Genomic DNA, 24,814 nt, shown 5'->3' on the forward strand with positions numbered 1-24,814 from the left:
TCACTTTTTATACCTTACTATACAACGTCATTTCAAGCCCTTCTATACTTTAACGTTTTTATTACCTTTACGGTGACTTGTACTTAGACTTGTACCTGGACTTGTATATACATTAATGATATTCCTTCATATGTACATACATTTAATATATGGAGATTCAACATCTATACATATCTTACATTTGCATATGGGCATTTCTGAATGTAAATTCAGATCTTATATGTTGCAGCCCTACCAACGTTGAGACCAAACATACCAAAATTTAATTGTGCTTAGGGCCCCACAAAGGCTTGGGCCGGCCCTGCTTTGAAGAATAAGATCTTTCTCACTTTTAGATCCCTTTGTTTCTCACAGTATATTATCAGTCCTTAAGACGACAGGGTCAAGTAAAAGGTTGGCAAGAGGAGTACAGAAGCACAGCATGAGCTGAATACATGAGCCCACGCAGTCCGGGTTAAAAAGTTTTTAGGAATTAGTCCGCTGATCTGCTGAGTCAACATGAGCTTGGTTTTCTTTTGGCCTTGTTTGATCATGCAAGCTGACCAAGAGCACATTCCTGTTTGCAGGAAAGGGTTGTGAATCAGTGATTCTACAGTATGTTTCTGAAGGTGCCTGCAGCTTGTTGGTATCTAGCAAATTTAGGTTTGAATGACACTTGTAACAAGACTTACTCTAAAATCCTGAAGTTGGTAAAACAGATGATGGGAGATGTTTTTGGTTGCTGAAGGCCTAATGATACAGAAAAACACAAACGAGAACATGAGGTTACAGAGGGGTAAGGCCTTCTGTGCATGGGCATGTGTGTGTGCGTGTTTGTGTGCGTGTGTGTGTGTATGTGTGTGTGTGTCAAAGCGTTTGTTCAGTTGGCAGCAGTCTAGGCTATAATCTTGCCTCAGGCACAGCGCTCCATTGTTTGCTTCGAGAATCTGCCGAATCCACAGATCCGGGTGCACAGCCACATGCACACACACACACACACACACACACACACACACACACACACACACACACACACACACACACACATATGCATACACAAGCAGCAGAGCCTGAACAGAAGCTGGCATTATAATAGCTATCAGATCCCCGCGGAAACCATGTGTCCTAATCATGAATGAATACAAAGATGCTATTTTTGGCCCCACCTCCTTGTTCCCATAAACCCCCCTGTATGTCAGAAAGAAAGACAGGACGACAATGAGGGCTTTCTGGGGACATGTGACAACTTTAATTAATCACAGTTCTCTTTCTGTCTCTCTTTCTCCCTCTTGCTTCATTACTTTTCACTCTCACAGATTACGTTCATTAAAATTTAAATTGCAACTGTTCTTGCAACCTGTTCTCCCTCTATTTTATCCCTTGCTCACCAGTAACGTTGGCTTTAAAGAATTTCTTGATACCAGGTAGTAAATTTGATGTTGCTTTTTCATCTCTTTCCTCCCTCTCTCCACCCAGAGTTTGTTGTCAGAGGTGGCGGTGGTGGTGTCAGTGGAGGACAAGGCAGTCAGCAGGTACTGGGTGTCTGTGTCACCTGTCTGTCCTGACGGTTCCACAGCAAAGGACCAGAGCTGCTCAGGGGTTCAGCCCGACCAGACGGTAAACACACAAATATAATTTCCATATGCAGAAGTATCAGAATGCACACGCATGATGAAGAATTTGGCTAAATGTTTCTCCGATTTATCCATAAATCTTTGATTTAAGATCCTAGCGATATCAGTGGACATTTATTGGTTGGATTGGATTACTGTGACACATACAAACACACACAAGACATCACTGAGAGCTTTACGTGACAGAAAAGATTTTGTAAATAATCCGAGCTGAGAGGATTATAGGCTGTATTTAACAGGAAAACATTTCCATGTGATGTCACCCTAAAATCCCTATTTTTCCTTATATCAGAACTTTTATGCAAACAATTAGGACATTCATATTTAGAAATAGGTTGCTGGACAAAACAAAAGTCCTATAGTCTGCACCACTACAAAGAGCTTTTTTATATATATATACTTCTTGGCACCACACAGGAGATCATTTGGTACTAATTGGAGTGTTTTGACTCGAAATTTTCTTTCTGTTCATCCCCTAAACTGCCTATGAGACTCCTCTCCTCCTTAACCTTTTGGGGCTCTTAACTTTTTCGAACACAAAGCTGCTTAAACACTACTCTGCGTTAGTCCTATTGTACAAAGTAAGTGAAGTTCATCCATTTAATCCATGGGTGGATTAAAGTGAATTATGGAAAGTACCCATGCTTACCAGAATGGTGATAAAAATCAAGCAAACAGCCTTATTGTTGATTCACAGCTTTGGCGTGCACAATGTTCCACATAAACCACATCAACAGAATAATCATCAAATTAAGCTAGCCCCCGGGTCCTTATCCAACTATTTAAGCCTTATCAGAAATTGTCATAATGATGCAATGAGAAGTAGCTCATTTAATGTCATTCCTTTTAGATTAACACCAGGAGTTTCAAGGGGAAAAATTTTCTTCAGTCTACTTTAACTGTTCTGGGGTCTCTGAAGCAACAGCAGAAATGCTTGTCAAATAGTCAGTCATTAATCTGTTCTGCTGGTATGTTTTTTACTTGTCCTGCCTTATGTGAAGATCTGTCACTCCCCTTTCTAATGGAAATGGGCTTTCAAGGTTATCGTGTATTTTAACTACAACAAATTTATTTTTACTCTATGTCAGGACCGGGTGATTGCAGTCTTGTATTACCTTTAATATTGTCAAATAGATCTACTTATCTACAGCCATGTTAGCAGTTCTGTGAGGCTACACAGGCACAGAGCTGCTTTGAGCTCAATGTTAATGTCAATAACAATAACAATGCTAACATGCTGATGATAAGCAGCTTTACTGTTTACCATTAAGAATCATTCAGTAGCTGTTTTCAACATCTTTGTCTTTTCATGCAGGTTTACTTCAATATCACCATTGGCCTGCACTCCTGTCCTGATGATGGTGAAGATGAAGATGTACGAGTGATGGTTCGTCCTGTGGGATACAACGAATCCACTGTCATTAGGATTCACTCTAAATGTCGCTGCCGTTGTGGATCAACAAGGCGCTGTCATGACGACAGCCAATCACCATGTACAGGGACCCAGAACGGTGCCAATCAGCAACAGAGGCAAGATCACGGACTGATTAACGACTCAAACAGAGATTCAAACTGGAAATGCAGAGCCGATGGGTCTGATGTTGACTGCAGTGGTCGGGGCATGTGTGAGTGTGGAAAGTGTGTGTGTGACCAGAGCAGGCTTGGGACAGTGTACGGGAAATACTGCGAGAGAGATGACTTCTCCTGCCCGTATGAAGGGGGACTGCTGTGTGGGGGTAAGGGGGACACACTTTAGAAATGAAAAGTATTATGTACATTTAGCTCAAAGAGACATGACAAGAAATGAAAAAGTTATAATATGAGCACTTTTGATGCAAAACATACATAGTCCACAAGTTTTAATTCACCTCTGTAACACTTTTCCTCCTGTCACTGCTTGTCCATCTCAGGACGGGGTGAGTGTGTGTCAGGTGAATGTGTGTGTGAGGATGGCTGGACGGGAGATAGCTGTGCTTGTCCCGTCTCCAAAAGGACCTGCCTGTCAGCCAGCGGCTTGTTATGCAGCGGACGGGGAAGATGTGTGTGTGGCAAGTGTGTGTGTGATGACCCCCGATACTCTGGAGACTTCTGTGAGAGATGCCCTGCTTGCCAAAGCACCTGCCAATCATACTGGTACTTGTCACTTTCTGTTTCGCTACCACAAAGCATGATGGGAAGCTCCTACAGACTGATTTGTAGTTGAAGCTGACACACGGTTTTGTCTCTTTCTTTTAGGAAGTGTGTGGACTGCCACCTGTCTCACGGGCTCACACAAAAAGAGGCAGGACACTGCAACAGCACCTGCGCACCATTGGTGGGCTACATGGATGATGTATCAGGTAAACTCAGTTTAGCCAATAAAATCTGCTCTGAGCACAAATTTTCACATAGGCTTTGCACCATTCACGGTTTTTGTGGATATCAGGAGAGATAAATTTACTTATAATATGACATAATATCATGGATTGTATATGTGTTTAATTCAAACCTTGGGCTTCACCCGAGCTTCACCCTGATAAAAAAGTTTTAACTAAGAACCTACAGAGTAACCAATCACCAGGTGGTCAAATTTTGCTCTAATTTGGTCTCCACCAACTCCTGAGAAACGACTGGCACACAGCAACTAAATGCTCCACTATGTTCACCAGTCTCTAATACTCATTCTATACCATAATTAGCACATATAAGCATGTGTTTCAAATACGGGTAAACCAGCTAAAAAGGCAGTTGACTGTTTTCACTATGCCAGAGGAGTTTGCCTTTCTTTTCAGACTGAGAGGACACAGACACACAACTGCAGGGAGCAATGCCATCACATGCAGTTACAGAGACAGTGATTGTGTGTTTTTCAAACTCTTTGAGCGCAAGGTGTAGTGCAGTGACAATCTGGTTTCTGTTTTAACAGCTCCGTGGTGGTCAGGTGACAGGTCTTTTTACAATGTTTGTGCTCTGAAAGATGTTACAGCACAGAAAATGGGCAAAAATTAGCGTGTTCACCTGGGTGTCATGTTTATATGTTTATATATATATAAAAATATTGATTAGTGCAGCTTAGGTGGGAAATGAAGAGCTGTTGAGCTCTTGGGTTAAGATTGTCCCTGAGCTGAGTCTTTCTAGACTGTAAATCATCTCACTCTCGCTCACTCTCTCTCTCCATCTGTCTCTCTCTTGTCTTTTCTTCCATTTTTAGGTCAAGCAGGGGAGATGTGGATTCAGTGTATGTACATCAGTAATGACAGCTGTCGCTATCGCTTTCAAACCAGCTCACATCTGGTCAGACCCAGCTTCACATTAGCACAAGACCAGGTATAATGTCAACACACACATACACACGCACGCACACACACACACACACACACACATGCTTTCATTCGAGGTCACTTCCGTTGCTACCATTGCTGCACCACAGCACCCTGGTGTATTTGAGTCAGCAAGTCTGCTGTCAGTGTTACAGCTGTATTTTACATTTCCCTTCAGTTCCCAGGTCAATTTCATTTTGATTTTCACAGCCACACACACACACACACACACACGCACACACACACACAAATACACACACAATTTAAAACCCAGTAGTTCACACATGCCCTGGGTTACACACACACACATAATTGCACATCCAAGTGTAACAGTTCATCCCCGCCTTCCCAATTTTTGGAACAGCACTGCTCATTGTGCAGCCGCCCCCCCCCACCCCCTTTCTCCTGCCCTGTCCCCACAGCCCCCCTCAACCCAACGGGACACTCTCTTCCTGCTCACGCCTACCCCTCCTGGGTGCAGCAGGAGCCAGGTCTCCATGGTAACCCTGTTACAAAATGTCAGAGCGGTCTTTGGGCTCTTTGTGTTGAGCGATGAACCCGTCATCCACACATGCTCCCCAGCAGATACACAGCCTCCTAACTATTCAGTACAGCACCACTGGCACAGCAGCCACTAACCGAGCTGTGTGTGTGTGTGTTGTGTGGAAAGTAACTAAGTGTATTTACTCAAGTACTGAACTGAAGTGCAATTGTGAGGTACAAGACGTAAAAAACACAAGATAAAAAACATAATAAGCCTCTGAAATAAAACTCATTGTTAAAAATTAAAAGTTAGGAGCCACAGATTTCCTTACGCAATTCAAGCGATTGTCAGAAAATGAGTACAAATGCAGTAGAAATTTGTTTATTCTTCTTTTTACACCACATTCATCTTTTCATGACCCCTCAGATTTACTTTCTGACCCTTAGGCCCCATGGCCTGACCCCTAGGATTGGAACCAGTGACCTATAAAGTAGTTAAACAAGCTCTACTGTGTCCAGCTACAACAGTATATGCTGCTTATGCATCGTTGCATCACTATTAACAATGTAATATGTCATATATATATATATATATATATATATATACACTGTTGCCCATAAAGTTGGAATAATTTTGTTTTCAGACACAATCCTCTGTTTATTCCAATTTAAATGCATCAGTAATCACTTTGGAAGAATAAATCACATTGTCACAATCATTTCATGGAAAGAGGTAAAAAATATTTTATTCCAACTTTATGAGCAACAGTGTATATATAGCAATAAATCTATAACAGGTCACATTTTAATTTGTAAAAAGTACTTTTACTTTCGAAGATTAAAGTACAATTTACTGTTAATACTTCTGTGCATTTACTTAAGTAGGATTTTGAATGCAGGACTTGTAATGGAGTATTTTTACATCAATGTGTTGGTACTTTTACCAAAGTAAAGGATCTGAATACTTCTTGTACCACTGCTGCTCCTACACGTCTTCTAAGTTTTAGACACTGAAAGTGAGGAAACTGAGGACAGTTCAGTCTGTCCTACACTGTCTTCAAAGGGTTGGTTGAGGATTAAAACTTGGGTTTTAAGATTAAAGTTAGGATTGGGTTTAGGATAAGACCTGGGGTCAAGCAGGTAGTTTGTTACGGTTGAGGTTTGTGTAACAAGATAGGGAATGCATTATACAAATATAGAAATGCAAAAAAAATCATTTGAGTGTGTGTTGGTTTTGTGTGGGTCAGTAGGGATGTCTGCACCTGCACCTGCAACTATAAAATTATATTTCTTTTGCACATTTTAGTGTGTGTTTGAGTGTGTGTTCAGATTCCATTATGACCTATTTAAAGTGTTCCAGTTCTCCACAGTGAAACCTCATGTGTGTGTGTGTGTGTTCCTGTGTGTGTCCACAGAGTGTGCCAGCAGTAGCAGGCTTGTGGGAACGTTCCTCGGTGTATGTGCCCTGACAGTGTTGTGTGGGCTGGTGGTGGTCGCCATGTCACGGTTGGTTCTACAGAAGAAAGGCTGGTCACCAGGGGGCGCTGCCGAGGATGGAGTTTATCACTGCACTGTAAAGGTTAGTTCTCAGAAGTCAAGTAGGCTGGTGGTGGATCAGCACTGCAGGGGTTTAATTGAGGGGAGGCTGAAGTGTCCCTGGAGCCCAAAGAAGCATTAGGGAGCCCTTAAATCCTTAGGATACTTTTGTTAATGTGAACTGTTTGCTCAAACCAGGAATGAGAAATTTGAGAATGCTGCTAGAGGTACAGCTGTATTTTACATTTCCTCTCAACTCCCAGCTCACCATGTACAGCGTCCAGATTTGTGACCTTACAGTGATGTATAGCGCCTTTGAGAAGAAGGAAAGGATGGAAATATGAGCAAGGGGGAGATATGTAACTGGTCTGAGTTGTTTACAATCATTTGGAAAGCCCTCATTCTTTGTTCATCTTAATGACACGACAGATTATAGATTGGTCACCATTGGTCACTTTTAGGGGAAATGTGGTGCGTATTTTACCGTATCTGGGAGTTTTGCAAGTGTTGAAAAGCTGTATCTACTTCCTCAAGGATTACATAATGTAACAAATCATTGCCATCCACTGGTTGAACATTTATGAAATCCCCATAATATTAAAGGGGCTGATTTTACGTCAGATTCAATTTAGTAGTCACCAGGATAACTACACAGCTTGTGAAGACAGCCAAGGCTGAAAAAATTATTCAAATGACATCAATTGCATTATTCTGGCTTGGCCAACTTTTTTTTTTTTTTACAGAAAATGTAAGGTCTTAATGTTGTCAATGCACAGTTAGTTTTACAGTTAGGGTTAGAATTGTGGTTAGGGTTAGGCTCAGGTGGTCAGGCATTTGGTTGTGATGGTCAAGGTGTGGTCACGGGGCCAGGGAATGCATTATGTCAAATATAGTAAGACAAAGGTGTGTGTGTTTGTGTATTACTGACATATGTCTGTCACCCGACCCAGGACCTGTCATACATTCCTACAACCAATGAGAAGACAGTTACCTACAGGAGGGATCATCCACCTGACCGCCCTGTGGAGATGCACATTCAAGTTCCCAAGATGCCCCTCGGTGACCCCTGGCAGTACTAGCCAGAGACCAGAGGTCACTGTCAGAAGCAAGGCAGTAGAAGACGTAAAGAAGAAGAGTTGGACTAAAAAGCTTCTTTTCTGTCTCTTAACGTTCATGAAACTTCAACCAGCTGTATGTGGAGACTGAGAGAGGTTAACTAAACTATGGAAACCTCCATGGAATCACATTTGTAAAATGAACTGACCAGACGCTCGTAGACTGTGTGACTAATGTGGCCAGTGGAAATTGAGCTGAGACAAAGAGCACAAGTCCCCCGCCTCTCAAAGGGTGATCATTCCTCGCTTTTTAGCCATGCAGCAATTACTGCTCTAACTTATGGACACATGTGTGCGTGTCTGTGTGTGCGTGTGTGTGTGTGTGTGTGTGTGCGATTATGCGTGTGTGGTGCAGGTAGATGCATTTGTGCTCTATCTAGGCTTTCTATTTATAATTTTATAGTAAAAACACTACATGTTTTAGGTTCATGTGACTGTGTGACACTCCAACTGTACTGTCTCCCTGTCTTAGTCTGCCCCCTCGTGGCCAGCTAGAAGTACGATATTTGCTCACAAATAATACTGTCAACACATTGCTGACCTCAGCTGTCTTGTGTCGGGATTTAATTCATGAAGCACACCAGTGACTCTTTATTCCTTCTTACATTGATTAGATTTTCAATCATCTGTGGAGTATCTGGTTTTATTGTTATTTGTTGCATTTTCTTTTCATAAGTTTATAGTTTCATATGATTGTCAGTTGTTAATAATCTGGTTAGACTTGCACCAGAACAATTGTTTTGCATTATACTACTGAAAACTGGGGTCTCTGGGGCAACAGAGCTGTAATGGTGGGTCTGAGATGATTAGTTTGCTATTTGTTGGGCATTAGAGAGCATCTATTTGAAGCTATTGTAACAAAACCGCAACACTGGAATAACAATGGGCTGAAAATCCATATGTAAAATACAGACACACTGATAATTAATGGCAACTTAATCATCAATCGCCTGAACATGTGACCTCTATATCAGAGACTGAGCTGTGTGTGCATGCATCTGCTGATCATCCCAGAGCCATTACTATCCAGAACTCTAGATAAACTGATATGTTTAGACTCTGAGAGCAACTCCTGGAAAAGAATGAATGCATGAATGAATCGGCTGTAAAGGTACAGAGACTGGAGGTGGACTTACTCTCCTTACACTCCTCATGCACTAGATCCAGAGTGCCAGTTGCATGGCATCTTGTGACTTTTGCTTGCCCAACCCTATTCTTTTTTTTTTTTTTTTTTTTTTTTGTATTTAACGCAAATGTTGTTTACAGCAGTAGCTGCTCTATTTTTCTGTAAGTCAGGAACACTAATGATTATTTATTGTGATTTTATTATTTTCTCTTTTATTGATATGTTAATTATACAATTTTATGATATGGCTACTTGAGTAATGGGTATTACTGTTTATGAAGACTGGTCTATATCCTTAACCTGGAGAATAATTCAGCAATAAGGTAACAATCATCTCATTTTACCGGGCACGCAGTTCGGTGTAACAACAGCACTTTTATGTGTAGTTTTGTTGTCAATTAATGTGACTAGTTGTGTAGCATGTATGATTTCAACCCAATAAAAATGTGCAAGATTTTTTAAAAATCATTTCTTGAGTTCTGTAGCTTTTCCATACCAACAGGTCTACGGATGCATTCAATTATTATTATTTTTAATCAAAGAGTTTGAATTGTGTTTTGCCGTTTTAGTCTGGTGAAACATACAACAAATACTAAGAAAATCACTAACATACTAAGAAAAGCAAGACTGCTGTCTCATTTGCAAGCTAGTCTGTATTTTCAATGAATACACTGTCAGTGTTTTCAATTAAGATGAATTTAAGGTTTTTCCTTATATTTGCGTTGCAACAAAATACACAAAAGTTCAAAGTATGACCAACTTCTAATTTAAGCTTTAGCATCCAGAACCCATGTGGTCTAGAAAACAAGTAACTGTATCAACTGAACACTAGGTGGAGATGCTCGCTAAGGCAACTGAGATAAGTGTTTCTGATCACTGTAAATATTTGCAGCAGTTGACAACTCTGCTGTTATTAGAGTAGCTGAACAAAATGCAGTGATAAATAAGCCTGACATCCTAAAGTATTACCAGTGCAGGACAGACCTAAAAAATAATTTAAATATCTTGATCAGGTAAATTTAATTTTTTTACAAGTCAACAACTCATCAGAATTGTTACTTCAAGGTGCAGTTTACCAGATTTAATAGCACATGTCTGTTCTAATACTGTCTAGACCTTGACCTAGACCAAGACCAAAAATCAATTCATCAAATCCTAACAGCCCTTTTTGTTGGCTGAAGAGGCTGAATAAATAAAATTCAGGTGCCTGACAGAAAAGTTCATACTATGATTAATGTTAGTGTTAGTAATGAATGATTTGCCTGGTTTAGAATAGTCTAGATTGACATTTGATATTGGTTAAAGCCTACACTGTTTTGTATTTGTAATTCGCGGAAAATAAAGACTCAAACTAAAATATAGCCTACAAAAAATAGCCTACACAAAAAATGCTTTGGCTAAATCACATGCCTGGCAGGCCCAAGGAGAAAAGAGAAATGTACCAAAATGATCCTGTTTTATGCAAGTTATAATCATGATTAGCAAGCAGAGATCAATTATAACATTTTGTTTCAACGAAATATATTTTAGATAACCTGTAACGGTAATGGCTTAACCTTAAATAATGAAATGAGTGCAATGATGTCAAGAAAAAACAAAACAATTGAATAACAGACTACTTGTTTAACTAAATAAAAAATTGTAAATGTTTGTAGAATAAATAAGGCGCATAGGATATCTTCAAATAAATCAAGTGTGATCAACTGTAGAGTAAAAATTTATTTTTGAGGGATACAAATGACATAATTCAGGACAGGACACAGTGTTCATCCACCGCTTAAGTTCATGATAAAGTGCCATTTCAGTTTTGGAGCGTCCAGGAAATCACTCTCCATACAGGCAGGTGCAGTGTAATCAAATGTCCACGTGTTGTTCATTTTGATCTCTGTAAATTATTCCACCGCTCTCTGTCCCTCGCTGGTTTGGACAGTCTCGCGCACAAGCAGCCCAGGAGACTGGCTCGGACTACCGGGCAAGCTGTTGTCCGTGTCGCTGTTCCCTTTACCGAGTCCCCGTTCCCCGCTGTCCTCTGAGCCCTCCGCGCTGTGCGTCCTCACGTGCTTGCTGAGGTGGTCCGAGCGCATGAACCGTTTGTGGCAAATCGCGCACTCGAATCGCTTCTCCCCGGTGTGTGTGCGCAAATGCCGCTGAAGCTCGTCGGAGCGCGTGAAGCGTTTCCCGCAGAAGAGCCAGTTGCAGACAAATGGCCTCTCGCCGGTGTGCCAGCGCAGGTGGGCCTTCAGGTGAGAGGTCTTGCCATAGACTTTACCACAACCCGGAATGTGACAGTTGTGCAGGCCCCTCCGACGCGGGCTCGTGCCCCCTTGGCCAAGGCTCTCCGCCTCTTGGCAGTTTGGGCAGTCACATGTGGCTCTGCCGGAGTAACGCCGTGAGGAGGAGCGGGAAGATGCAGTCAGAGAGACGACGGGGGTTCCTGTTAGCGCAGGTGCCCCCGTGGTCGTAGACTCTGTGTAGGGAGCCGGAACAGGTGGCCTGAAGCCGTCAAACAGGTGCTGTGCGGCGGGGAGCAGGTGCTGGGAAGTACCGGGGCTGAATGCGGAGCTGTAGTCAGTGCTGTAGCCGCTCAGGGGAGAGGATAACCCGCCCGGGGTTTGTGTGTCCACCCAGCTGGTGCCCATGTCCCACCAAGAAGAAGACGCGTTACCGACATCTCCCACGGGTTTGAACCATGACTCATAGGGATGCGCGTGCATCCTGGGATATATCCCCGCAATGCCATCCACCGAGGAGGGGAATTTGGTCAGAAACACAGACCGCTGTGCGTGTGTAGGATCTGAACCATTGCTGTCTGATGACGCAGCGGTGTGATACATCGAAAGATCATTTCCAAAAGGAGAGTTGACAGAAGTCACCGAGAAAGCGCTGGAGGTCTCCGTCAGTCCGGTGCCCCTGGAGGTCCCAGAGGGCACCCCGAGCGAGGTGAGACAGACTCCCAAGCCACTGGCGCCCGGGGCGCCCCCCCTCCAAGGGTGAAAGCCCTTGACGAACCCCGGGGCTCCATCAGAGAGAGCAGGGGAACACGAGGGGCTGGGCTCGCCGATTCTGCTGCAGGTGGCGGCCAGCATGGCCAGCGGGGTGCTGCCCAACCGCGGCTCCTCCTGTGGGGAATACAGACATGTAGACCTGTCACTCCGGAGTGCTCGCTAAACATGGTGTGCGTAAACTCACACAAAATATTAGATATTATCACACACTGTGCGAAACTTTGGACGTCAAAGATTTGAATCAAGTCATTTCAATTAATAATGTGATATGGTTTAAGTTTTACAAAAAGTGCACCTCTAAATTGGATCAAGCAGAGACAATGGGGGGATTCGTATCCAAGTGTAACATCACCAACACTGCAGCAGGTAAACGTTTTCAGATTATTAATAAAATTAAAACGGATAATCCTATTAATGACATTAACCACGAAAGTGTTTTTTTTAATCTTCCTTTTACTTAAACCATAAGCCCTGTATCAGCAGTCACTAACTGACGGGATCTGTGAAAACAACAGAGGAAAGAAAACTGATGAAACAACTGCTATCGGATTAAAGAATGACAGAAAGACTCATTAGGACACGTTAGTTTATTAATGTATCACTATATGAATGTTATTGGTTATTACAGGGACACTACAAGAGGTAAAATGCCTCAAAGCATTAAGTTAACTGCTACACAGTGAGACCTGTAAAGGACATTACAACTATAGTAAACGAATAATTTAGCAGTTTCTCATTAAAAGATGTTTCAACAAAAAAAAAAAGAAGAAGAAAGTAATTTAAACTTACCCCTAGCAGTGTAGCAGCCATGCTCTGTGCTGTGCTGTATCTTCGGCTGAGGTGTGTGTGTGTATGTGTGTATGTGTGAGTGTGCCCGCGTGTCCGCGGTGACTGTCTGTGATGAGTGTGTGTTTCCTCTCTGACTGCTGTAGTAGTTGTAGCCTCTTCATGGCTTTGAAGTACCGCTGAGAGCCTGAGGACCAATCAGAAGCCAGCTCGGACTGTCTCTGAACATTTGAGCTCGAGGTCGTCGTAAATTTTATAAAGTGAAGTCTCGCGAGGGGCGCATTTCAAGGAAAGAAACTCATAGCAGTGCTGGTTAATCAAAAAAAAAAAAAAATCGGCCACACTGAACTGTTTCTGAGCAGGTGTATTTCATTTTGGTTAATAAATAAGTTTGCAGTTTTATCAGCAACTATTTATTTGTTAATGCTAGGGTTTTTTTTTTATGCCTATCAGGATTTATTTACTTATTTACAGCGTTAAATGGGACCTCAAAGAAATAAAATGAATTTGAATGTGTGTGCAAATATGATGCCAGCAATTAAACCATTATACTACATTTAAAAACTCACTAGTTACAGCAATTTACAAATAGAGGGACACCTTGTCGTAGACAGGTTAGACAAAAGAGTTTCAATGTGTTTTTAAGTAAAGGTCTTGAAACACTTTAAGGTTTTGAAAGTTTAAAACAACCTGGCCCGATAGGTCAGACAGAAAAGCTTTGTTTCAGCTATACAGCCTGTTGTTTTGCTGAAGTTGTGAAGCCATGCAAAGGGAGAGGCTAATGAATGAGAGGCTGGCCCGGTCCGTCCCATCCTGTCCCTGGGGCGTATCCAGTCAGCCCTGGGGGAGGAAAAGGGAGGAAACCACCACTGCCTCCACAATTTCATCTCATTCAACTGAAAACAAATGTTGTCTTTAAAAAAAAAAAAAACACCTCTTCCTGTGCATTTCCCAGCTTTGTAAATCATTCAAATACACAACCAAGCTCAGACTATTTACACTTGGAGGAAAAGCTTTCATAACCTGAATGTGAAGACGTAATCCTATTTTTAAATCATTGATAGTTTGCCAACATGATGACGCACACCCTTGAAATAACCCAGAACGATCTTAATATAGCCTATGAGCAAAACCACAGAGGGAACATTTCATTTTAATTTCAAATGTAATAAAACAGCAAGATTTAATCAATTTCCTTCATTTGTTTGGTATTAACTACTTCCCTGTCCTTTCTTCATCTCTCTTGTTCTATGAGCAGCCAGAATGAAGTCAGCTAGACACACACAGACGAAAAAGTTAATCACATTCCTCATCCTCTCACCCCCCCGCACGCACACACACGCACGCACACACACACACGAACGCAGACCATTTACACCATGTGATTGATAGTCAGCAAGATTAATTTTAGTGATGCTGTGTAAAGACAAGCAGTTCACTCCATCAGAGAGCTCAAATTTCATAGTAGTTCTTTTTGTTTGATTGTTTCAGATATTTTTCAAAATTCATAAAGATGGGGTAGAGTATGTAGGCCATGTGCATTATTCTACATTGCTTTTAGTAGCTAAAGCAAGGGGCATGGAGTAACTTCTAATGTCTGAAAAACGGTTGCAATAAATTGTACACTGGGAATAGTTTTTCCCACTCCCGCCAGGAAGTTTGTATTTCAGTAAAATATGTCTTATTAGGTTATGATTTTTTTTATCTTAATCCATGGACATTAAAAACCGCCAACCCCACTTTTCTAGACAGCTAGCCAACTACACAGCTAAAACAAGAGACTAATGTCTGTAGTTGCCCAATCCTTGTCGGAAACCCTATTCGCTCTACGCGTGTGTGAAAATGTGGCTAGTGGTTACAGTTAGGGTTAGGGGTTGGATTAGGCAAAGTGTTGACCCCCTTTCACATGCACGACATGGATCGGGCACCGTCATAAAACGAGTAATGACAATGGCAAATAAAACCTGTATCCCACGGCTAGCCTTAGCTTGGCTAAAGCTGTATGTAGCTTGTATGTAGGCATATTGTAAATGAAAAATACTCTTGTTGACTCAGTTTTTTGTGCCACATAACTAAATAAGTTAGTCACTTGCTAAACTGAGTTATGCTGGTAAAAGAATTTCCTCCTAAAGCTAACTACCTTAGCAAAACGTGATGCTAGAGGAAATTGTACAGTTTGGTGTGATTAATCAACCTCTAAATCATATAATTAAATGTATTAAATGGCAAATTAATATTGATTTCAATATAAATATTAATGGTAGATGGACAGACAGACACCTAGCAAAACATACGTTTACTTCTTATAAGCTATTGACAATATATAATGAAAATAAGCAAAAACAAACAGACAAACAAAGCTGGTTTAAATGTACAACAATTTTAGCTTCCTTCTTCTCTTGCACAAACTCAGTTTTACTTTTATTTCCTACATATCTGAGTATTTGCAGTTGTAAGTCTGTCTTTGTGTATGTGAATATCTTTATTACGGATCTATTTTGGTCTCATTTTGGGAAGCCCCCATCACAAATGCACACCTCCCAGTAGACCGGACAAAAAGCACAGGCTCCCACACTGTTTTCCCCCACAGCCTCAGGCGTGGCCGAATGCACAGGTGGAGTTTACAGTAGGCCATCATCCCTTTAACCTGATCGCCATCCTCACGAGCCACCCAAACAGCTGTCCCTCTTTTAGAAGCATTCTTTTCCCACACTGCGTTTATGTGTGTGTGTGTGTGTGTGTGTGTGTGTGTGTGTGTGTGTGTGTGTGTGTGTGTGTGTGTGTGTGTGTGCCTTAAAGGCCCCCAATGAAACCCTGTCTGAGCCCCAACCTGTTCCTTTAGCGATGATAATGACCACATTATTACGCGCCATCGAACGTCAACAAAAAAAGATTGTCGTGTGCTTTCCAATCACTTTGTGGGCACTGAGACAGAAAAAGCGAAAAGAAAAGAGTGAAATAAAGATCTGGCACTTCTCTGGGAGAGGGGTGGGTGAAGTACTTTATTTCTCCTTGCTGTTTTCCTCCTCTCTTCTTTTGTTGGTAGGGCATAGTCACAGTGATCCAGAGGGCAGGGCAGCCATCTTGGTCAGCTGCCCTGCTGAGACAATTAGCGGGAGAATCACAGAGTCAAAAGACAAGCTGCTAAACATGACACAAAAAATATTCATTACAACCAGGGGGTTAGCCAATCAATTTGTGAAAAAGAAAGAAAAAAGCAAATAGGTTGCAAATTCAGCAAAGTTGTTTGGTGCGTTTGTGACAATGATGAGTGGCTTAGTATAAGGATTCATGTTAGAGTTACTTCTTCTCATTAGCTTGACACTCCTAAAGCTTCAGTAGTGATTTACTTTGTAAATGACTGAATAAGTCTTTTGCCTCTGTCATTTTTTTTATGTCTGTATTTAATACTTATTTTTTCGAGGGACAAATATATCACATGACCCAGTGCCACACACCACAACCTATAGCTTAAGCTAGTTTGCAATGCCCATTTCTAGATGGGTCTTTAAAATACATAAAACCCAACAAAAAATACATACAAAATATCAAAAAACACAAACAAGCGCCTGATCATTGATGACTAAATGACTGATTGGAGTCATGATCCATTTTGAATTCTGTGGGGAAAAGTTCCACTAAAAAGCCATCTGTCCATTCATTTTAATGTTGGACGAATATTGTGTCAACAACTTTGATCTTTACCCTCGCAAATTTTTGTTTCTGTAGAGATTTATACTCTACCCAAAATATATGATTTGAGTATGAAGACATGAAAGCTGTCTGTAAAATATAAAATTTTTACATTGATGGAGAATAGAAGCTGTATTGGGTAGAAACCTGTCTATACTCACCTCCAGAATAAAATCTGTCCAGCAGCTTCGTATGATCTAAACTTCATATTTATATACGTATATGTATATATACACTTCAAATTCATATTTAACTAAAACATGGCTTCCACTGAGTACAACAAGTAACAATCACTACATAAAGGTCCAATTGTATGAGCCATTTTCTCTCTGTGTTCTCCTCCGCTGATTTTATCATATGTTGTGGACTGATACAAAACTGTAAAAATCATCAAATCTATCCTGAGTATAAAAAGTTCACATTCACTCCACATTAGACTCCCTCTGATTGATTGACCTGAATTTGTCTTTGATGCCATCTAAACTCAACCCAGCAAAAACAAACTGAACTTGTTTTACAGGAGTGGGAAAAAGTCATCCAGGTGAGCTGTGTGCCAGGATGTGCCTGGAGCAGCCCCTCCTCGCCTTCCTGTAATTACTGCGTGGAGAGGGCACGTCCGCCGTCTGTCAGCGCGGGGCTGATGGACGACTGTGGCAGCAGAGTCAGGAAAACGTGTTCAGGTTGATGTGATGGAAACATTCAAATAAGCGATTTCACAAGATCCCCTTTCATTTGCACTTACGATAAAGGATCAATAAGTAACCGCTCTTTTTGTCAAGCAAGCAAGCAAGCACAGACACACACACACACACACACACACACACACACACACACACACACACACACACACACACACACAAACAAACTCACTTTCTTTGTCTATCCCTGCCTCTTTGGTTGTCTGTTATGTATCTTAAGCACAAGCGTGTTGCAAGTATTATTCTCTCAAATCAAATCAAAGATAGACATCTTTAAGAGCACAATCATATATGCGCAGTACAGTAATAGTAAAACAAAGCAGAACACATGAGTGGTCTCTTATGTTGCTGCATGCAGAAACATTCTTCAGCCAAACAACTCTAACTCTACGGAGGTTTGCCTGGGTCAGAAAGGGCTTCTCTAGTCAATCTGTCTACGCAGAAGGCTGAGGGAATCCTGGCCGGTGTAATTACACTATAGAAGCGCTTCATTCACATTCATGTATACAGCACATCTACATACGCCAGGAGACACACTCATTCATGAAATGAGGGGAAAAGAGGTGGAGAAAGATTGATTCATAGGAGAGGAGAGGAGAGGAGAGGCCTCTGCTGTGTGTTTGTGAGGCACAAGTCTGGGCTGAAGGTGAATTGAAATTGCACTTTATGAGTAGCATCTCTTTCTCTCTTTGTTCCACACACACACACACACACACACACACACACAAACACACGCACACACTTAGGTTAGGTTTGATGGATGCCTGGGGTTTGTTAAGTCATACATCACAGAGGTCATTTAACCTGCCAACACATCTGCTGTCTCTACCCTCAGAAAGAGAGGAAGAGGTGGGGAGAGAAGAAAGATTTATAATGGCGAGGGGGAGAATTATGCAGGGTGAGAGAGAATGAGACCGTGATTAGTAACTGGAGCGGATGAGAAGCTCTTATTCTGCCTCACTCACTCACTCACTCACACACTCTCACACACACACACACATACACACACATACACACACATTGTGCTGCAAAGTGGTATCTTTTTTAACAAGCATCCTCACTGAAGCTGCTTGCGTTATGAGTTTCTCTGCTCCTCCATCAACTTTCGTCTTGTCTCTGTTAACTACTGACAATAAAGTTGCAGATTTATGTCGCGGGGCCATCCTGCGCGCCAAGATATTAATTAGCTGCCTCTGTAGGAGCGGTCTTCATTGATTGCTTCAAATGCCGTTGACATTTGTGAGGTAGCTCTGTCTCAGAAGTTTCAAAGGAAGCATGTGTGTGTTGATTGTCGATCAATTGCTTTTATCCACTCATGCTGCAACCTGTTTACTTAGCATAGCTGCCTCTTAGACCATGTGTTATCTTGTCTTCTCATAAACCACTGCTGACATGAGGTCTTCACGTGAGAAATATTCTACTTTTATTAAAAATATAGACACATCTAGATCATGTTTAACAATGAAGGTCTTTGTGTAAGGCAGTGAATGTGACATTATCTCTGTAACAGCAGCCTGTGGCATTACATCATTCTATTTGTGCCATCTGACATTAAAATATGTGGATCCCACTGCTAAGGTGTGTCTCAGTGCTGTGTTCCTCACCTCCTGTCACTTGGACGTTCACTCTGTCACCCCTATAAATTAAATTTTTCACATGACGAGAGGTGACAGATTGGTTTTCTGAACACACAAATTTATCTCCCTCCTCCTGTTTCAACTAACCACAACCCTGTGCCTGACCAAGAAATAGCCCAACACAAAACTCCTGTAAATCTACAAACCTCGATTTCTGTATGAAATAAACAAATGGGACATTTATCAAGCCAGGGCAGCTGTTTCCCCTATTTCCTATACTACACAGATAAACAGAGGAGCCATTATTTAGGAGGACTCTTTATGTAGCCTAGCGTCTGGCAACTGCTGTAATAGTTAACATGATAAAGAAGAGCGGATGCAGCATTTCAAGTCTGTTATTATGGCCTATTTTCCCACAGCTGGCTCTGACACACAAATTGAGACACATCCAACACACACACACACACACATATATATATATATACACACACACCACCATTTCTGAATTATACACACTCCCATAGCGCCATGTTTGACACACCAATGAAGAACAGTGATGAGAGGGAGAGAAGAAGGTGAGGAGCAGGGGATGAAGATAAGAACAGGAAGTCTGATTCTACGCGTCACACACGTTTTGATTTCTCTAAGCTTTTTTAAAGCTTCTCTAAGATTTTTTTTTCTTCAGCTGAAGCCACTGATGTTCCTCGGTATCAGCCCCTGAAGAGCACTAAGATAAACCTCACTACTCTCCCTCTCACACACACAAACTTGCTCTCACTCTCTTTCCTTGATTAAATCCTGCTCTGACCGTGATCTCTGTTCTTGTCACCAATATCACTGTTCATCCCTCTTTCTGCTCTTCACCAACACACACACACACACACACACACACACACACACACACACACACACACACACACACACACACACACACTTTTCAGACAAGGAGATTAATTTTCTCTTGTTCATTTTTCAAGTTCTGCGTCTTCTCTGTGTTTAATGTGTGGTCGAACGTGTGCATGTGTGTGTGTGCGTGTGTCCAGTGATTGATGCGTGGAAGCCCAGGAGCATAATCATACACTTCCAGACGTCATTTTTCACTTTCAGCATTGATGGATGAACTTGATGCACTTGATCACTGCTACCTCAGCATGGGGGGTCTAGGTCATCTTTGAGGTGTGTGAGTGCGTGTGTGTGCTTATGTGTCTTATTGGCCAGCAGTCCATCTCTCTATCTGAGGCAAGTAGTGATTGAGTAGATGTGGGGTCTCTTCTCAATCGGCCCTGGCAGCAGCTGTGTGTGGATTCAAGTGTGTGTTTGTGCGTCTAAGTGTGATTTTTAAAGGGGAAAGCCAGTATTTGTCAAACAGAGTTTTATTCTAATATTTTTGTCTTATGGTTATTGATCATAATAACATTTTACTCATCACCTTTGTTGGAGAGATTTGGGAAAAGGGGATTCTGGCAAGAACAACATAGACTGGGAAAAGAAGTCTTCTATGGTTTTCCAAAAAACTTAAATCCAACAGAAATCATCCCAAACATTTGTCTTCCATCTACCTGAATGTAAACAGAGAAAGCAGCCCTGTGGAAATCCCCACAGCTGTTGCTTTTACAGTGCGACTGCTCTTACTAACATAGTGTACCAGCTGCTGTCGGTGCCTGCCTTTAACCCACAATTAACATAATTATCTCCAGCGCTTCCACTTCAACTAAAATTAACTGCTTTCACAGATTTCACTTCAGCTACTTTCAGTGCTTACATTTCATTTCAAATTGCCATTTCGAATGACAGTTCAAGAGCAACAATATCAGTCTTTTTAGCGCTTTCCACTTCATGATTGACAAATTATAACTGACATTTCAACTGTTTCATCACTAACGCTTCAACCCCTACAGTGTTCAGTTGACACAAGTGCTTCAAATGTAACTATTACATAAATACAATATATTGAATAGTAGTATAAAATACTGTATACTATTATGTTTTTTTTTATTTTTTCTTTTAAAGGTCTGCATTTGTTTTTGTACATCTGTGACATTCCAGTTTTCAGTGTTTGAAACATTTTAATCTGTTTAAACTATTGCAGCTCAAAAAATAAAACTTATTCCTTGGCAGTTTTTCAGCAGAAAGGAGTCCACATAGGTTTCTTTCAGAAGATATACTTTTTTTTTTTTGCTTTATTTTTTGTGTGTGTGTGATGTATGTGTCTGTGTGTATGGGTTACCATGACTTATTCTATATGGACAAAAAAACTTTTCAACACAACGCCCGCCATGAAATAAGCCATGCACATTACATATGCATGCAGATACATACAAACTCTCTCTCTCTCTCTCTCTCTCTCTCTCTCACACACACACACACACACACACACACACACACACACACACACACACACTGGTTAACTAGAGCTCCTCCCACTCATTGCATTTCACCTCACGACAATGCCTGCCATAAAATTCAGGGGCTGGGGGAGCAGAAGAAGAGAGGGGGTTAAGAAAAGCACTGAGAGATGGCTTGATGTTAAATTGACTGGAAAAAAGCTGCTTGCTTTTTCATGCTAATTGTCGTGCAACAAATTGTTAATTTATTCCACAAAGAAATGCAAAACATGCCCAGATTTGTCTGAAAATGTCTGCAGTTTGTGACACGAGCATAAATCAATTAGATCATCTGTACATTTACTCTTATACTGATGCCAATCACATATTTTCACACTAACCACCTCTGCACACACACTAATTCTGCTCTTCATGGTCATCAATCAGGCCAGAGTGGATGGAGAAACAGACAAATGAAAAGAACGTAGGTCAATACACATCCCTCGGCTCGCCATCAGTCTCTTTTTTGCTCTCTCTCTCGCGCTCTCTCTCTCACAAACACACACCACACACACTCTTACACACATTCCTACACACTTTTCTCAGACCAGGTTCAGGTGGTTTTGAGGTGATTTCATGGTTGCTGTTTTATTGATGGTTCCCGTCAAACATGAAACGTTTCTTTTCCCACCTAACCACACACACATGCGCTGCCTCTGGGCTGTCATTCAGGACATACACAGACAGTCAGAAACAAGTGGTTGGCGTCAGCTCAACCAGGCCCGCAAGTCATGTCAGGTCCTGCAATGAACTACACACATGCACACACACAAATTTGCACACTTATCTTGGATCTTTATGGCGTGCTTCACCCTCCACTTAGCGCTGCTGTAAAGGTCTTCCTGAACTCATGCAAGAGTACCATCTTCAAAGAGCTCCGTGCACGCACACACAAACACACACTGAAGAGCCGCACAGACTTCTAAGCGGACTTAATCATTTCACATTTAGCTTCAAAGAGACTGTTTAAACACATGCTTGCTCACTGTCTGAAAGCACAGCATGGGTCCCGTCCTCTTTAATAGTCTTTCAATTCTGCTTAATTCTGCATCTTTGAGTTCAGCTGCATTTGGGCTGTGAAGCTGCAACGGTGAAACAACCGAGATAATGGCGATCACATTTGGTTTTCAGTGCATTTCTCAATAACTTGTGTGCACAAGCACCTCTCATAAACAAAGAGGGAAGGTTTCAGTATCTTGAACCATAAAATACAACACTAGGAATCTTGTTTTTCTCTACCGAGTACAGCTGGCTGATTGAAATTAGTTTTTGTAACCTCAACCTCCCGTGTTAATCATGAATCTAAGTGTAAATAAACATTTTGCTGCCTCATTTGCCAACAACAGAATCAGTCATTATATATCCTAAATTACTTTTAAAACTTGAGCATAATGCATGGTTCATGGATTCACAGGTCAACTCAGAGTTCACTCTCAGTTCAAGGTTTTGCTCCTATCTCTACCATAATGATATCACATCTTTGAGCATCTCATCTCCTGTCCTCAGGAGCTCTTTGTTTTGACCTTTGAACATCTGGGGTCATATAGCTCTGGAGGCTGACCGCAGGTTGACTTTTTCCCCTCTCTTGGTGTGTCTGTAATGTCTCCAGTGTCACCTGTGCATTTGCAGGAGAGGAGAGGACATGGGAGGGGACGTGAACCGCCGTATATGAACACACACATGTACAATATGTACATGATCACAGCGGCACAGATGAGCGGCGCCGTGCCTGTAGTAGTTTGAGAGCATGTAGTAAATACTTGCAGTTGTTGCCAGCGTGCACATTCTGCACATTCTGGTCATTCAGACTCAGTCTTTGAAGGTGTCCTCTGAGTCGTAGGACTGGTAACTACATTCAGGTCTTGGCTTCACTGTTGTTGGAGTTGTAGGCAGAACAGTAAACTGTTTGTTAGTATTTACACTGCGGTCCGACATGTGTGTTTGCATGCACTCTAGTGAAAAGTGGGAAAAACATACTGACAACAACTCAACAGTTTAGACAGGATGTAAGTCAGCTATGCATTTTAGATGTTATCTGTTGGTCGTCAGCATTGTCATTGATAAGTATGTCAGTGATTAAATATTTGCTGCAATTCTGAGTCTTAACAAGTAGTAACTAACAAGCATTTTATCATTGATGAATCTGATAAATATTTTCTTAACAGATTCATGGTTTGGTCTATAAAATCCTACCTATAAACCAAGTAATGTCTGTCTTCCTGTCAGTCTTTCTATCTGTCCTTCGAACCGCTCATCCAATTGACTTCAAACTTGGTGGTGTGTTTGAGAACCCAAGGGAGTGCAGTGTTGACTGTGAAGTTTTTTGGATGAGCGGTTGTCGAGACCCAAACATCAACATACCCTAAAGGGCCATCCAGACCAAGAACAGTAACTATAATGTGTTTTTTGTCATTTTTTAACCTCAATGTTGACTCTCTGTGTCCTCTACCATGTTGAATGTGACGTGTTAAACTGTCAGACGGGTGGCATACTTACCTTGGCGGACAGCAGGTCTGGGTGATGGGCTGAAGCAGCTCAGGTAGGTGCAGCGGGCTGGCAGGCAGCGGCAGACAGTGGTGGTGCTCAGGTACACAGCAACATTATTACTGAAGAGTAGAACACAAGTTCCGTCTGCCTGTGAACTATGCATTTTGATTGGCTGTCAATGTTTCTATCTTTCATCAAATTGCTCTGAAACTGAGCCCAGCAATATCAATCACACTGTCATAGTCGTTATAGTTGTGTTGTGGGCCCCCCCTACCAAATGAGTTAGAATGATTTTTAAAATTATATATTTATAGTTACTGTATGATATAGTATAGCTTGAAAGTCTGGGAGCAGCAGTGCGGGATCCTCAGTTCCAACTGGATGCCTTATGGGAGACTCCTGCTGCAGAACCTCAACAGCTGGAGACTACTCCTGCTGCAGAACCTCAACAGCTGGAGTCTCCTGCTGTGGAACCTCAGGAGCTGGAGACTCATACTGTGGAAGATATGAAATATGAAGATATTGAGTACTGATTAAACAACTAATTACACAGATCAGGGTTGAAGTCTTACAGCATATAAATCATGCCATATTGAAATGCCTTTACTTGGATGTAAGGACAATAATCAAGGCAGCTATCAAAGCGCTATAAATTATAATTTCATCAAATACAGATATTAAAACTGATCCTTTAAAATATTGTTTTTTGTTGAAAGCATATGCTGTGATAAGTGTTAAAATGGTTATCTGATATTTATTCAGTGTAACTCAGAAAACTGAAATAGTTTTAGTTGAGAATTAAGTTTAAACTAAAAATACAGAGAACCCTGATTTACTCATTACTTATCTTACTGCCGTTAAAGTTAAAGGGGAAATCCTCTCTCAATATTACATACATATTTTGTCAAAGACAGAGTGAAAGCACACCTGGCTTCGGTTGTCTATCAGAGGAATATTGGATGGTAAATGAGAGCTTGGTTTCCAAATCTAAAAAGTTGTAAAGCTTTGGTGC

The 24,814-nt window shown here is 41.5% G+C and overlaps 1 protein-coding gene and 1 pseudogene across 2 annotated transcripts; one reads left to right on the top strand and one right to left on the bottom strand.

The window, feature by feature from the left end:
- Nucleotides 1-1,455: 1,455 nt before the first annotated feature.
- Nucleotides 1,456-9,637, top strand: LOC111659255 (integrin beta-8-like; annotated as a pseudogene). The gene is made up of 7 exons (XR_015437617.1): nt 1,456-1,596; nt 2,929-3,349; nt 3,524-3,746; nt 3,849-3,952; nt 4,804-4,919; nt 6,811-6,974; nt 7,882-9,637. The product of XR_015437617.1 is annotated as an integrin beta-8-like (transcript).
- A 1,234-nt stretch (nt 9,638-10,871) lies between these two features.
- Nucleotides 10,872-13,620, bottom strand: sp8a (sp8 transcription factor a). The gene is made up of 2 exons (XM_023412121.2): nt 12,967-13,620; nt 10,872-12,291 (listed from the first exon to the last, which is right to left on the bottom strand). Exons 1-2 carry the CDS (start codon nt 12,985-12,987, stop codon nt 11,065-11,067), a joined length of 1,248 nt encoding a protein of 415 aa, XP_023267889.1. The 5' UTR covers nt 12,988-13,620; the 3' UTR covers nt 10,872-11,064.
- Between the last annotated feature and the right edge of the window lie 11,194 nt (nt 13,621-24,814).

This window comes from Seriola lalandi, unplaced genomic scaffold (assembly GCF_002814215.2).
Source record: "Seriola lalandi dorsalis isolate HSWRI2012SDOR001 ecotype SW California unplaced genomic scaffold, Sedor1 jcf7180002054476, whole genome shotgun sequence".
Classification (NCBI taxonomy): Eukaryota; Metazoa; Chordata; class Actinopteri; order Carangiformes; family Carangidae; genus Seriola; species Seriola lalandi.

What these genes read in the sequence shown, in the direction of transcription:
- sp8a (XM_023412121.2), bottom strand. Translation starts at nt 12,987, where the DNA reads ATGGCTGCTACACTGCTAGGG. An exon ending in TGGCTGCTACACTGCTAGGG is followed by an intron (nt 12,292 to 12,966) that starts GTAAGTTTAAAT and finishes TATTCCCCACAG; the next exon opens with GAGGAGCCGCGGTTGGGCAG.